This window comes from Lynx rufus, unplaced genomic scaffold (assembly GCF_022079265.1).
Source record: "Lynx rufus isolate CCGP_SWC_20201006 ecotype Redwood Valley unplaced genomic scaffold, mLynRuf1.p SCAF_24, whole genome shotgun sequence".
Lineage (NCBI taxonomy): Eukaryota > Metazoa > Chordata > Mammalia > Carnivora > Felidae > Lynx > Lynx rufus.
Genome location: NW_025814839.1, coordinates 11,433,322 through 11,448,811, shown reverse-complemented (window position 1 = coordinate 11,448,811; position 15,490 = coordinate 11,433,322). Strand labels below are relative to the sequence as shown.

Genomic DNA, 15,490 nt, shown 5'->3' with positions numbered 1-15,490 from the left:
AACTGCTGTGGAAGGCAATGTGGCAACATCTGGGAAAGCTGAAGAAACAGTCCAAAGTCCAGCAAAGACCGCTTCTACTTAAATACTCAGAAGCTGTCACACACGAACAAGGAGACACATTCCAGGATGTTCTCTGCACCGGTTTGTGACAGTGCAAAACTCGAAACTTCCTAAGTATATTTATACAGTGAGACACCAGGCAGGAATCGAAATAAACGAACTACAGTCGACGTATCAAAGCGGGAAAAAGAATCTCTTAAACACGATTTGGTTTTTACGAAAAGGTGACTTAGGGACCATGAAGTAAATCTCAACAAATTTCAAAGAATTTAAATAATCAGGAAATGTTCTGAGACCACAATCGCAATTGAGGTGAAGATCAATACCGATGGGTGCGGAATTTCCTTTTGGGCTGACAAAAGTGTTCTGGAACGAGATGGTGTTGATGGTTGCACACTGTACATGTGCTAAATACCACTGAATTTACCTTGAGGAAAAACGGTAAGTTTTACATTACATGTATTTCACCACAAGTGTATAAAAAAATCAGTAACAAAAAATACCGAGGAAAATCCCATGTTAATAAAATAATACTCTTGTCAATAACTGGTAAGTCAAAGGACAACGCATGCGCAGTGGGACTCAGAACAATGAAATAATGAAAACACGGTATCAAGATTTACAAAGGGAAGCTAGGGGGCGCCTGGGTGGCTCGGTCGGCTGAGCGTCAGACTTCAGCTCAGGGCATGATCTCACAGTTCATGAGTTCGAGCCCCGCGTCGGGCTCTGTGCTGGCAGCTCAGAGCCCCGAGGCTGCTTCGGATTCTGTGTCTCCCTCTCTCTCTGCCCCTCCCCCACTCACACGCACGCACGCACTCGCTCTCTCTCTCAAAAAGAAACATTAAAAAAAAAGAAAGACTGAAATCATTGATAAACCTCAGATTAATTCAGAAGAAGGTAACCTACCAACAACAGAAGTCAGCAATAAAATAGCTTCGCCACATTTCTCACTGCCAAAAATCCACAGCATGAAGCCAGTCCTGAAATGATTAGACTAATCTAGACCCAGGGGCAGTCTACAAAATGACCAGCCTGGACACTTCAAACATGCCAATGTCATGAGAAACAAACACCATCTGAGAAACTGTCCTGGAGTGAAGGAGACAAGAGACCTCTCAATGCGGCAAGTGACCCTGGACCTTGAAAACAAATGAGAAAGACAACGGGACAACGGATAGATTGTGACCGGGGTCTCTGTATGACAGTTGACCACTGTTACGCTGCCCCTTCGGTAACCATCCTGTAGGTGCATCAGCAAATGTCCTCGTTCTCAGGAAATACATGCTGAGCACAAAGGGACGTGATGTCCGAGACCTCCTCCAACAGTTCAGGTCCAAACAGACGCAGGGGTGGAGTTCAGCACTTACTCGTGAGCTGGCTTCATCTACCAGAGGCCCGCTCCTTGTCAAAGCCAAGGGTTGGTGAGCTGACTGCCCCACCCCCCGCCACCCCCACCAGCCCCTTTAAGGACTAGAGGGCAGACTGGACCCTGGCTCAGCTCCCGGCCCTTCCTGACGCTGTGAGGCTCTTCCCACCGTCTTCCCAGAAAGGCCCAGACGGTTCTGAGAAGCAGATACCCACCTGGGACTTGGAAACAGGCCCATCCCCTGGCGTGCAGCCCTTTGACTCAGTAGCAGTGTCTGCGACTCCAGCCCGAGGCCCGTCGGCCCTTCAAGACCCACACGCTTTGGAGCAGGTGGGGCAGGTGGGCCTAAAGCCAAACCAGGAGGGGCCGGAGTCCTGAGGAGAGCTGGGTTCCAGCTGGACTACCCCTGCCCGGGGCTAAGGCTCAGTTTGGGCTCCCTCTGTTCCCCTCTGGGCCTCAACACCATTAAACTCCCTCACCCCCCACCCCCCACCCTACCTAGAATAATGGCCCAGACAACATGAACCACCTGCCCGTTCCCTCATCCTTCAGCTGGGCCAGGAGCCAGTGCCATCTGGCTGAAGGGGTCAGGGAGCCATAGGAACACCCCTTCCCAGCTGTTCGTGGGGTCGGTGTCTCGGGAGTGACAGACCTTCATCTGCTTCGGTTGGGGTAGGTCTAACTTGGCCGCTGCTGGGGAGAAGCCCCGAATCCCACCCGCACCCCCCACCTCAGGCTCGCACCTGAGCCCAGGGCGGCGACAGGGGCAGATCTGGGAGCCCCAAAGAGGGTGCGAGCTAGCACCCAAGCCCCTGGGCGCTCACCTGGAGCAGGAGGGGGCGCAGATCACCCAGATGTCCACCGTCCGCCTGCCGCCTGCCCGCCCGGGGCCGCAGCCTGACCTAGAGAGCGCGCGGGGAAGACGCATGCGGCCACAGGTGCGGCTCGGTAGCAGGACGCCCGCACACCTGCGGCCCGGCCCCACAGCGCGTGCGCGCCGCTCCGCCACGCAGAGCTGACCTGACCTCCAGGACCCGCAGTGGGCGGCGGACCCAGCCAGGCCCTCTCGTGGGAGCAAAGGAAGAGCCCGGGGATAGGGCCACAGGCTCCCGGCAGCTTCCGCCACCAAGAGGGTCCGGGCCGGTCGGCGCCCGCGCGATGGGGGCTCCAGATGGGTCACGGCTACGCCTCCAGTGCCCTCCAGAGGCCTCACGGGGAGGGCCGACCCCGGCTCCTCTGAAATCGGTCTCTGTTCCCTTTTTCTTGCCGCTGCCTCATCACGTTGGGCGGCAGTCGTTCAAAGCTGGGGACACCAGGCCCGTCACCAGCAGCTCCAGCACGGCCACACTGAGCAAAGGAGGCCCCCCCCTTCCACAGCCGGGCTTGCAGGCCTGTTGAGCTTTGCCCAGTCCCTGGTCCCCTCCCCACCCATCAGGCACCCTCCTTCCTCCTGCTCGGGGGCTGGGCCCAAGTATGGGCCCAGAGGCCCCGACCTGCCCTCCCTACCTGGCGGCCACTGTCCTAGCCCCTCACTCCAGCCCTGCATCTTCCTTAACTGAGTCAACCCTGCCTGGTCCCGGTGCTCTCCCGTGCAGACGGCCGCCCCTGCAGTCAGCCTTACACACGCAAACACACACTCATACTCACACGGGGCAACAGAAGCCACCAGCGGGCCATCTCCCCAGCAGCACCCAGACAAGGACGTGAGGACCAGAGCACAGGTATTCTTTATTAGTTTCCACGCTCGATTGTCCCGAAGAGTGATTCGGAGCCCTTCCCACACAAAGTACAGGGTTATGGGGCGCCAGGTCCTCCACAGTCACCCAGCCACACAGCCTTCCCGAGACGTCCCTGGGAACCCCGAGGAGAACACAACTTGTGCTACAATGAGGCCCGGTCATTCTGGCCCCCAGCCCACTCCTCCCCCTGACTCCCGACCTCAGGGAGAGGAGCAGACACTGCCAAGAGCCGGGCCCACCTGAGAAAGGAAATGGGGGCCCCATGGTGGTAACTCAGCCGCCAGGAGGCCAGGTCCACTCAGATGAAGAAAACAAGGCACGGTTGTGAAAAGGAAGCAGAGCCAAAAAACCGAGCTGAAGATGGGTGTCCTCCGATGCTGGCCACCGCCCCTCGCCTTTCCTTTCTCCCAGACTTAACCCCCAGGCAGTCTGGTCTGGGGCGGGCAGAGTGAGGGCAACAGGTGAGTCCACAGCAGAGGGCAGGCACGCCCTCCGCCTGTCCACCCCCACCAGCATCCCTGATGGGAGCCAGGGCTAAGGCCTCATGGCTCCCGCCCCCTTCCCCTCGGTCCTCGGGTCAGCCTGGCACCTGAGTGGGGCTCAGCTCCGGTAGCTCTTGAGCAGGTGCCCAGCAATCACCAGCCTCTGGATCTCGCTGGTGCCTTCATAAATCTCAGTGATGCGCGCGTCACGGTAGTGCCGTTCGGCCGGCATCTCTGTCACGTAGCCCATGCCACCCAGGATCTGGATGGCCTGCAGGGGAAAGCAGGGGATCGGGAGGGAAAAGGCCGGGTCAGGGGCGGGATCGGCCACAGTAAGGGACCAGCGAGGGAGGGGTAACCGGCCCACTTTCAGCTACTCAGTCCTGGGGACCTCACACCCAGGCACCTCTTCATGCACCCAGGACACTCACCTGGTGGCTGATGGCAGTTGCAGCCTCCGACGCAGCCAGCTTGGCCATTGCTGCTTCCTAAGCACAGGGGACGGTGGGGTCAGACACTACTTTGGGGAGGAGCCCCCAGCCCATGGCCCTTCAGCAAGGCCAGGCCTGGGGAGCCTCCCCTCGAAGCAGTAAGCCTACGAGGCCCAAGGAAGCGGGACCCCACCCGGACTTCTCCCTCGGCACACCAAAGCTCTGGGCCATGCCCAGGGACCCCCTTGCCACAGGCACCTTGGTAAAAGGCTTCTTGTTATCCTTCAACATGGCAGCACGCCAGGTCAGCAGCCGGGCACTCTCCAGGGCCAGGGCCATGTCCGCCAGCTTGAACTGCAAGAACCCAGCCCCGCCTCAGTCAGTGGCCGCCCCACCCCCCCACCCCTCCCTCCCAGGACAGGAGGGAGGAGGAGGGAGAGCCTGCAAGCAGGTAAAAGCTCACCTCGGAGCCGGAGAGGAAAGGCCGGGCTGCCCTCCCTCCGGCATCCAGGCTAGGCTCCACTCGTTACCTGGATGCTCTGGAGCTTGGTGAGGGGGGCCCCGAAGGCCTTGCGATTCTCGGCATAGTTCACAGCACAATCGAGGGCGGCCTGGGCGATGCCCAGGGCCTGGGCGGCAATGCCAATGCGCCCCATGTCCAGGGTTTGCTGTGGGGAAGGCCCCGGTCAGTGGCTGGCCAGCGGGGCCCCAGAGCCCCTGCCCCCACTGCCGGGCTCACCATGGCTATCTTGAAGCCCATCCCCAGCTCCCCCAGCAGGTTGTCCTTGGGGACGTGGCAGTCCTCAAAGATGAGGTTGGCCGTGGATGAGGCCCGGATGCCCAGCTTGTCTTCCTTCTTCCCCAGCGTGAGCCCAGGCGTCGGCATGGGAACCAAGAAGGCACTGATGCCCTGCGAGGCATACCCAGCGAGGTTCTCAGGGGCTGGCCCAGGCCACACCCCTTGATCCCCCACCAGACACCGAGCAGCCCCTTCCCTCCCTCAGACCTCAGGCCGGGACGCCCTCTGCTGGCCTCCCTGGGGACGGTGCAGACTCCAGCCTCAGGCCAACAACCGGCCAGAGAGGGGAAGGGGCAGCCCCAAGGTGGCCAAGAGCAGAACAGCTCCACGGAGCCGAGGGGATTCGGGTGAAGAAACTGCGAAAGGTCTGCATCCCGGAGGTCTCATCGACCCTCCCCCTGGGGTCCCCACCTTGTTGTGCAAGGATCTGTCTGTGCTGGCAAAGACCACGGTGGCGGAGGCCTCCCACGCGTTGGTGATCCAGGCCTTGGTGCCGTTCAGGACCCACGAGTCGCCCTCCGCTCGGGCGGTGGTGGAGGCGGCTCCTGCGTCGCTGCCATTCCCTGCCCCACGCACAGACTCAGAATCCACCGCCTCCACCCCGCAAAGGGCGCTGCCACCAGCAAGCAGGGGACCCGGGCTCCACCCACCCCCCACTTGTGAGCACGAGGCCCCTGCCACCTGGCCTCCAAAGAATCAGGGTTCTGGCTCCTAACAGAAAGCTCCCAGGTCGCACCAGCTCCCACAGTCCTCGGAGACTAGTCCAGGAGGGGAGGGGGGTGGCACAGCAGGGCATCTTCACCCCGAAGGGACCCCAGAGCCAGGCATCCCTCACCGGCTCAGCTGAGGTGACTGCGTGCTCCTTGGTCACTCCCAGGAGGCCCGCACGGAAGACCTGTGCCCTCGCCTCTCGCGGGCCCCCCTCCTGCCTCTGCCCTGGGGGACAACCCAGCTCCAACCCAAGTCCGTCACTCTGACCCTGAGGTGAGGGGATGGGGGCCGACCGCTGTCCCACCGTGGTACCTGGTTCACTGAGTGCAAAGCAGCCAATTTTGTCACCACCGGTAAAAGGGGTAATCCACAGCTGCTTCTGCTCCTTGGAGCCGAACTTCAGGAGAGGCCCCAAGTAGAGGGACTGGAGTGGGTGGGCGCGGGGAGGCGGTCAGAGGCCACCTGCCTGCCTGTGGACCCCACCCCAAGACCTGTTCTCTCCAGGGCCCTACCTGAAAGGACCAAGCCCAGAGGAGGTTGGGGGCTGGGCACCAAGGCCTGGCTGTGCCCAGGGTGCCTGGACACATAGCCAGGGTGCCCACCTGCCCACGGGAGCCTCCCCTCCACCTGTGTGTCCCAGGGACCCAGGAGAGGGAACTCACGTTGTTGACACTCATGATGACTCCTGTAGAGGCACAGCCCCGACTGATCTCCTCCATGGCAATGGCATAGGCCAGGTAATCAAGGCCGGCACCATTTAGCTCCTCGGGCACATCCATGGCCAGAAGCCCGAGCTCGCCCATCTTCTTCACCTGGCCCCAAGGAAGGATGTCATGGCCAGGGCCGTCGGGAGAGCACCCCTTAGCTCCTGAGCCGGTGTCTGCACAAACAGGCCATGTGGCCCCATCCACCCACCCCATGATGCCCGAATCCAGACACTGAAGACCCAGCCTCAGCTGAGGTCTGCATGACAGCACCGTGGACTGAAGCTGTTGTGCCCCCACACTCCACACTGGCTCACCTCTGTGGCTGCAGCCACAGCCAGCGAGCAGGCAGAAGGTACAGGAAGCCTTCAGGGGCCTCCAAGGTAAGGAGCAGGGCAGCATAGTGTCATACTGACCTTCTCAGCCCCACGCACATACTCTGCCGCCCCACCACAGGGTCTTTGCACATGCTGTTTCCGATCATTTGCAAATGAGTTGTTGCGGCCTCCTTCCTTTCAGACCTCAGCTCGAGCCTCGCTTCTTCCAGCTGCCGTCTCTGTCCTCTAACTGCGTGCCCTCCCAGAATCTCCGCCTTTCCAATGCGGTGCTTAGGCGGGTGCAGGTTCACACCTATTACCCTGCTGGTTTCGGTTACGATCCTTCTCCCTGACCATGACGGCAGAGACTGCTGTCTGCCCACTGTGCTATCCCCAGTGCCCGTGAAAGAGCGAATAAGTGGTAAGAGTTTGGAATTTCTGATGCAGGACAACAATACTAGTAATGGTCAACCATCAAGTGACTACTGCGTGCCCAGCTCTGCATCGGAGTCTTTCCAGAGCTCAGACACATGAAGCAACCTGCTCGGGGCCAGAGCCCGGAGGCAGTGCAGCTGGACTGCACCCCGGGCCGTGACCCCAGGGCCATAACCAGCTCAGCACACCACCCAGCTCCGCCCCTCTGACCTGGGACGAACTGCCTACCCTCCTTCAGCCTGCTTTCCTTCTGCCCAACGGGGACCACACACAACCTACCGAGCTTCAAAAAGAAGCAAATAAAACCAAGTGACTGTGGGGAGCAGCAGGGGCGGGGGGAGGAGAAGGGCACCGTTGCTTTCCACGAGCCCCTCTATGTCACTAGATTCTTGTAACCGTGTTCTTACGTTATTTTAACTTAAAAGAAGCAAACATAAGAATGTTCACAATATCTTCTCACTTTTCTATAATATTATTTCCATGATTATAAAATTGTTACACTTCCTCTGCAAATAGGATCTTCGTCACAGAACTGTTTGAGGACTGAGACAATATATATAAAATGCTGAGCCCAGTGCCGGGCACAAGCTGATCAGTGAATGGCACTTACCATCATTAAGTAGCTGACAAGTTGGCGTCTGGACAAGAATGGATGGGAGGAGGGGCACTTCCATAACGATCTGTGCACCCCTCTATGAATCTCTTACCAGATTCTGCCTTGAACCGCTCCCGGGGAGACTCTCCTGTAAGACTCCACACCTGGGGTGACCTTACTCCCCTCCGCCACTCCGGAAAGACCACAAGTGTCTGCCGAAAGGCAGTGAGCTGCAGAGCCGCAACTGCAATGAAGCTCTGCAGCCACGGGGGGGCGACATGGGTGGGAGGCTCTGCAGGTGAGATTAAGGCTGGTGAGATGGGGGTTACCCTGGATTACCCAGGGGGACCCAATGTCATCTCCAGGGTCCTTACAAGGGAAAGAGGGAGACAGGAGGGTCGGAGAACGGAGATGGCCCCTTCTCTGGAGCCGCCAGAAGGAAGCGGCCCGGCCAGCATGCGGCTCTCAGCCCAGCGGGTCCCACATCAGATTTTTGATCTCCAGGAGCTGTCAGATAATAACGTGGTGTCGTTTCAAGCCGCTAGTCTGTGGACACCAGCAAGAGGAAACTAACAGACGGTGATAAAGTACCCAGAGGCGCCAGGGATGTGTCATTTCGAGAACCGCTGAAAAGACAAACGTTCTGTGCTGACCGCACACCTGCCGTCAGAGGGGGGGCAGCGGCCTGCTCGGAGATGCTGTATCGCTTCAGCAGGTGGGAAGCACCCGGCGGGGGGGGGGGGGGGGGCGCGGGGGTTCAAGGCAGAGTGACCTACTCGGCGCTGATCTGAACCCATGTGGGGCCTCACAGGACGCTGTGCCAGCACAAGTGTGGCCTCCAAACAGAAACCGTCAGACCCACACTTGAAGGTAGCCAACTCACCCATGCCAGGGGGAGAAACGTGGTGCCGGGTTAGGAGTCCGGGCCACACTCCACCAGGTGCCGGAAACACGCAGGCCTCCAGGACGCATGCACGAGCCTAGAAGGTCACCCCGCTGGAAGGCTCTCTCTGGCCTACTGGCAAAACTGCCCCACGCTACCTACCAGTGCCACCCAACCTCCTCCTCATGCCACAGCCCTTCCGGGTTCGGCCCGGAAGAAAGGTCGGATTAGTCCAACGTCCCACAACTCCACCTCATCCCCGGAAACAAAAAGGAAACCCAAATCCCAGGTGGGGTTCCAGGACACAAGGAATCAAGCCAAGTCTCCGCTACAAGGAAGCCAGAGTTCCGGGCACTCTCCCCTCCGCAGCGCCTCCCACTGGCTATCCAGGCAGCTGTCACTGTAGGAGATCACTGAACCCCTGACCGGTCATTCCTCTTGAGAGTCTCACCCATGTCCCCTCCTCCCCCACCTCCTGCCATCAGTGTCTGCTTGAAAAACCTCCAGCCCCAACACGCTTGAGGGCAGGCACTCACCCACGCCAGGCCCAGAGCCTGCACACAACCAGGTTCCCCCAGTTTCATCAGGGATGCCTGGGGCCTGGGGCTGCCCTTTCCAACCTTTCTATTCTGAAGCAGATCGTGAGAACTCTGGCAAAGGTTACGGCCAGAGGCAGGAATGTTCTAGGAACAATACAGAGGCAGAAGCAGTAATGGCCACGAGGTGCACTCACCCAAGTGTGTCCTGGAAAAGAGGCCGGCATCGAGGGAAAGAACCAGCGGGGCCGTGGAAAGAACACGCAGTATCATCAAAAAGAGAAAGAAAGCAGGGCCAAGATGGAAAGCAGCAGAAACATAAAGAACACGTGTCCAGTGGTAGAAATCGTTTCCGATCAAAGTGCGCGGATGGCCACCGGCTACCAGCAGAGGGGTCTGGGCTTCAGAGTCGTCCCAAGGGGAACCTCCCGGAGCTACTCATATGGCCACCCTCAGTCTCTTGTGTCTGTGAGCCAGACCTGCAACCCAAAGAGAGTCACCAGCCCCGACAAGGCCAAGCCTACTGGTCTCCAAACTCCCAAGACGCCAGAAAGAGTAACACCCCTTTCCTGGTTGCAACAGAATGAGCCTTCGGCACCGCCTCCCTTGGGTTTGGGAGACGCTGAGCAGGTACTTCATATAAAGTCAGTGCCTCAAGTCGCCTCTAGAGCTCACATTTTTACAAATCAAATGGATCCTAAGTATGTGTGTGCTCACTAGAGCCCAAACTAACCCCCTCAGAAGAATCAAATCTCCCAGCCTGTTGGAGATTGGCTGCATATTCGAGGGAAAGAGGCCCCGTTGGCCGCCGCCTCTAGTGTCCGCTGTCGGCTCGTGGGTGCTCCGAGCTGATGCAGCAAGGACATTCGGGGCTACCTGACAGCTGGGCGACCATCTGCTGAAGGTCGAGCACTCATTGAGAGCAAGGTGTTGTGTGCACAGGGACGTGCAAACACAAATAGGAGCTCACTGCCTGCAACATCCGTGCTGGAAGACATACGCCCGGCGATGTGCTGAGCACAACCAGGATCATGGGTTATGAACGGGATGCTCCCGGAACACAGACCGATGAAATCCGCTTGAGACACATGGGAGGCGGCAATCAGGACACATTTCCAGGGTGGAATTAACAAGAGTCGGTGGCTATGAAGAAGAAGAAAATGGGGTAGGGCCCTAGAGGTTTCTATGTGGCTAACCAGGTCAGCGTAGCACCATCACCTGCCAGGGCATGAAAAAGACGAGGTGTTGCACCTGGTCTATTAAAGTTATTCAATAAACAGTCACTGAGTGAAGAAGAAATGGGGCTCAGTTTTGTTTTGTTTTGTTTTGTATGCTCCACACCCATCAGGGGGCTTGAACTCATGACCCTGAGATCAAGAGTCGCCTGCTCTCCTGACTGAGCCAGCCAGGCGCCCGGGCTCAGTTTTCCACACATAAAGTTTGGTGAGTCCAAAATCAGTTGAAACACCATTTTATTTCTTGCTTCCCTTTATGACAAAATAACATTGTAAGTTTATATTTACACCTTTTTTTCTTCTTTTTTCTTTTTTTTGGTTTGGACCCAGGAAGAATGAAGTTGAACTTAGGTTCTCAAACCAGCCAAGTAACCAGAAATTGGCACCAGCCTTCCACCTAATAGTTGGTCTGCCTCCCCCAATTCTTCTCCCCTTGACCCTTCCCCCATAAACCCACATTTCTGGGCGGTGGTGAAAAAATATTAGAAATCATTAACTAAGTATCTACTATAGGCCAGGCCGGGCTCAGGAGTCTATAGACTCCTACTGACTCTGTATGTGTGACTGGGAAGCAAGCAGCTTAACCCGTGGCTTCCGTTTTCATCTAAAAACTGAAGATAATTTAAGTAACTACCCCCAGAGTGTTGTGCCGAAGATGTAAGGCATAAGCACCTAGAATACGGTAACCCCTAAATGATAGTTATTACTGTTCCTATCTCTATTTTATCTGGAAACACTAGTGGGATTATTATCTTGAATTCCACAACCTGCCATATCCTCTGTGTGGCTCGAGCTCTGTTCCCTCTGCCCGCTTAAGCCCTGGCCTTCCTGCTGCAACTGGGAGATGAGCACCACCCCCCCCACTCCCCGAAACACAGAGAGGGAGGAAGCAAAAACCCAGCAGGCCTCCTCAATCTGTGGCCAAGGGAGTCCAGTACTGATTAACCTCCATAATCCCATCAGCCACCAAGACAAGCGGGGTGGTGGCAAAATCCAAAGATTTAGCACAACTCCTTGCTAGCTCTGCAACCCCAGGCAATTCAAACAACGGCTCCTTTGTCATCTACGAAAAGGGGATAATAACAGCAGGACTCGGGACAATTTGATGACATCACAGACATGAAAACACCCTGACCAACACAGACCCAAATACAGATGCCATCGCGACTCTGAGCCATGGCCGTGCATTCGGCAGATTCTGATGAGCTGCCCCCACCTGCCAGAGGGAAGGAGGCTGCCTGCCGCCCATGGTCTCCTCCCCCCATGCCTGTGTCTGCCCCTATTCGGGAGGGTTAGCTTGAAAAATACCCAGCACCAGGAAGCAGGGAGGAGATTAAAAGCCAGAGGATTAGTTCAGAGGAGCTGGTCAAAAAGTCTGTTTCTATTGCCAGCTTTCTTGCCCAGAGCAAATCTGTCTGTAATATTAGTAAGAATTTGAGGGAATGTAGGAATAGGATAGGAAAAGTAAATCAAGCCGACTGTCTTTTGGTAGGAAAAGCCCCAGCACACAGCCACGCTCACATAACCGCTGTGGGGAGAGCGCCTCTGAGCTCTTCCTGCTTGTCAATGGTCATCCGCTCACTCCCATCCTCTGTCTGCAGAGAGATGGCGTTTGTTCACATCTCCATTAACGGCACCGAAAGGTGAAGGGAAACTGCCAGATAAGGTTACTGAGAGCAGGGCATGTGGGTACAGAGGGCAGAAGGGCAGCTTAGACCTTTGACGGGAATATTCCCAACTAGAAGGGGGCTTCCCTGCCTGCCAGCGGGGCTTCTGGAACAACCACGTGGATAGTGTGGATGGAGAAGGGTTTTGGAGCCAGCCAGACTTGAGATATGAAGTCTAGCACCACAGATCAGTAACCCTGGAAAATCACTTTACCTCTGCCTCAAATTTCTCAACGTAATGGTATTAATAATAGCTACCATTTCCCAAGGGCCAGGAGGCACCAGAATTTGACAGGCATTACCCCACTTAATCCTTGTGAGCATTCTAGAAGCAAAATGGAGATTAGACTTGCAGGTGAGGACGTCCTCAGGACTAGACTAAGAAGGTGCACATGAAGTACTCAACAATTCAAAAGTTATCCCCCTGATGCCAGTGCCCAGAATGCCAGGTTCTACCATACCTGGAGCTCCCCGGGGACTGCCATGGTTCTAAGCACAGTGCCCAATATGCTGTGATCAGCACAGTATTTTCTAAGCTGGAAAAGTGGCCCCAGAGCCCAGAAGACATGGATGGCAACTCTTGAACTCCTTAAGAGTGAAAAAAAACAGGCCAAGAGAAGAGGCCAGAAAGGTTTCCTCTTTTACAAGTTATTGACTGAACAAATAGCTATTGGATATTTGTACCATGTGCCACATGGCTTGCCAGGCCCGGGAATACAGCAGGAACAGCTTTTTTTTTTTAAAGTTTATTTACTGGAGGCGGGGGGGGGGGGGGGGGGTGGGGGGGGGGGAGGGCAGAGAGAGGGAGACAGAGAATCCCAAGCAGGGCCCTTGCTGTCAGCGCAGAGCCCGACGTGGGGCTTGATCTCACAAACCGTGAGATCACGACCTGAGCTGAAATCAAGAGTTGGACGCTTAACCTCCTGAGTCACCCAGGCGCCCCTACGGCAGGAACATCTTAAACGTGAAATTACAGATGCGCCGACGTCAAGGGAAAGAGCACTCGCACTGAGAGCTCCGGGTCTGGCGAAGAGCTGGGTCCCAGCCCTCGCTGTGCAACTCCCGAGCTCCGTGACCTGGGGCCCATTATTGAACCCTTGAGTCCCTCTGGGTTCACCAACCGCACAACCGGATGTATGATACCAGTACCCTCACCTCAAAGGGCTACGGTGAGACGCAGATGGGCTGGCACACCTCAGAACCGTGCCGAGCACCCTGCAAGCGTTAACTCTTACTATAGGCACAAGGTCTGGCACACAGTGAGCATGCCGACCACGCACCATTATTACTGTTATTCCAGGAGTTAAATCCAGGCCTCGTGCTGAACGAAGGAAACCTCCAGAACATTTTCTGGGTCCCAGGGTTCCTGGCTTGGGAGTCTCGGTGCCTCTGGCTGTCACTGTCTCCACACATCCAGGAGCAGCTGGCAGACCACCATCAGGGGCTGCTGAGGTTGGAACTCTCACCTGGGCTGTCGGGAAGCGATGCTCCTTGTCCACCTGGGCGGCAATGGGAACCAGCTCCTTCTCGGCAAATTCCCGGCACGTCTGACGCAGCATCTGGTGCGTCTCGGGAAGTTCCACAGACTGGTAGATAGTGTACAACTGACGCCAGTCCCAAGGACGCAGAGCTGCCGGCAAGAACAGGTGTTGGTGGAAAGGGATTGCATCATCATCACCATCATAAACCAATGACTTGGTGGGCCTCCACCAGGAATGTCCCAAAGGACATCTGGCAACGTCTGGAAACAATTCTGGTCGTTACACCTGAAGAGCGAAATGCTATCGCTATGAACTGGGTAGGGGCCAGGGGTACTAACACCCTACCTACAATGTACAGGACAGATCCCACAACAAAGGATTATCTGCCCAGGGATGTCTGGGTGGCTCAGTCGGTTGAGCATCTGACTCTTGATTTTGGCTCAGGTCATGATCCTAGGGTTGTGGGATCGAGTTCTGCAGCCAGCTCCACGATGAGTGTAGAGCCTGCTTAAGATCGTCTCTCAAAAAAAAAAAAAAAAGATTCTGTCTCTCAGGGCACCTGAGTGGCTCAGTCAGTTAAGCATTGGACTCTTGATTTCAGCTCAGGTCATGATCTCACAGTTCCTGAGATAGAGCCCCACATCGGCCTCTGTGTCTGCCCCTCCCCCACTCTCTCAAAATAAACATTAAAAAAATTTTTTTAATAGGAAAATAAAAAGTTTGTCTCTCCCTCCGTCCCCCTCCTCAGCTCACATTCACTCCCTATCTCTAAATTTTTTTTAAAAAGTACAAAATAAAAGAATCATCGGCCCAACATGTCAATAGTGCTGCTGTTCAGAAATGCACACCAACGGAATGCTTTCTCCACTTACTAAACACTTTGCACACAACTATCCCATTAGGACACTAATGGTAATAATAAGACAGCTTTGTGTCCTTAGGCAAGGATCTTAACTTCACTGGGTCTCAGTTCCCAGAAAATGTGGAGGCCCACAGTACTTAGCTCCTGGGGGTGGAAGGGGTAAAGAGATCCTGACTGCAGCACTCAGCACAGGGCCTGACAGAGACAGACCTCTATGGGGGGGGGGGGGGGTCCCCTTATTGCAGTCCTGCAGGGTGAGTTGGGTCTCTGGCCAGGCAAAGGACGCCCTGGCCACGTGTGTCACTGCGGCTACAGGGAGAGAAAGAAGCTGGGAAAGGTGCAGTGTGAAGCGCAGTGTGAACACCTAACATTCACTGGGCACCATATGCCAGGCGCTGAACTGAGTGTGTTACACAGGCTGTGTCTGATTCGACCGTTGTAACAACTCCCTGAGAACAGTAACACATTGGCGGGACCATTTTACCCACGCGCCCGCCATATGAGGAGGACGGGCCGAGCGTCTCGTCCAAGGTCAAAGTCCCAGGGTCAGGGTTCAATCCCAGGCCTGGCTCGGGAGGAGGGACGCGCCCCGGACCTGAGGGGGCAGGGAAATGACGCTCGGGGCAATGATACCACTGCGAGAGCCGGGCCGCAGGCGGGGGTCGGAACAGGAGCCGGGGCCGCGCAGGCGCCAGCAGCGGCCCAACTAGGGCAAAGGCCGCGCGCGCTCCCGGAGCGGGCGCCGCCCGCCCTCCCGCCGTTGCCGGGGAGAGCCCGGCCGGCCCGGGCCGCCGCCCTGCTGAGCGGAGCGGGAGCGCACTCACCTCGGAGGCTGGGGCCGCAGGCCCGGGCGAGCAGCGTAGCTGCCATGGACGCGAACACCCCCAAACTGCGACCGCAGGCGCGCGGGCTCCGGGCTGCGCGGGCGGGGCCGGAGGCGGGACGTCACGGGCCCCAGCCCCGGGGGCGGGGTCCGCCGCGGCTCTTCCCGGCCCCGCCTCCCTCCAGCTAGCGCAAACCGCACTCTCCGGGGGTCCCGCGGTCTCCGCTGTCCACGGACGTCCGTTCTCAAAACCCTTGGACGCTGGCCCGCCTCTCCTAAAATCCAAGCCCGCAGCCTAAAATGCCCCATATGGCCACCCCCCGCCCACTTCTCCCGCCCACTTCTCCCGCCCCAAGCCCACCAT

The 15,490-nt window shown here is 57.0% G+C and overlaps 1 protein-coding gene across 4 annotated transcripts; it reads right to left on the bottom strand.

Annotated features, from left to right (window-relative positions):
* Positions 1–3,130: 3,130 nt before the first annotated feature.
* Positions 3,131–15,205, bottom strand: ACADS (acyl-CoA dehydrogenase short chain). 4 transcript variants are annotated; one of them, XM_047088405.1, is made up of 10 exons: positions 15,128–15,205; positions 13,427–13,590; positions 6,251–6,400; positions 5,901–6,012; positions 5,289–5,440; positions 4,818–4,988; positions 4,609–4,746; positions 4,337–4,432; positions 4,079–4,135; positions 3,131–3,918 (listed from the first exon to the last, which is right to left on the bottom strand). In XM_047088405.1, the coding sequence occupies exons 1-10, from the start codon at positions 15,171–15,173 to the stop codon at positions 3,766–3,768; spliced, it is 1,239 nt and encodes a 412-aa protein (XP_046944361.1). In that variant the 5' UTR covers positions 15,174–15,205; the 3' UTR covers positions 3,131–3,765. The 4 variants fall into 4 exon arrangements, with proteins under 4 accessions (XP_046944361.1, XP_046944360.1, XP_046944359.1 ...); XM_047088404.1 differs by lacking the exons at positions 13,427–13,590; positions 15,128–15,205 and having other exon boundaries at positions 3,131–3,599; positions 3,755–3,918; positions 6,251–10,697; XM_047088403.1 differs by lacking the exons at positions 13,427–13,590; positions 15,128–15,205 and having other exon boundaries at positions 6,251–10,695.
* Positions 15,206–15,490: the final 285 nt, after the last annotated feature.

Bases quoted from the DNA above. Each gene is read 5' to 3' on its own strand.
- ACADS (XM_047088404.1), bottom strand. From the start codon at position 6,694: ATGCTGCCCTGCTCCTTACCTTGGAGGCCCCTGAAGGCTTCCTGTACC. The intron at 6,013-6,250 runs GTGAGTTCCCTC...CACCCACTCCAG, and splicing joins TCATCATGAGTGTCAACAAC to TCCCTCTACTTGGGGCCTCT. The intron at 4,989-5,288 runs GTGGGGACCCCA...TATGCCTCGCAG, and splicing joins ACAGATCCTTGCACAACAAG to GGCATCAGTGCCTTCTTGGT.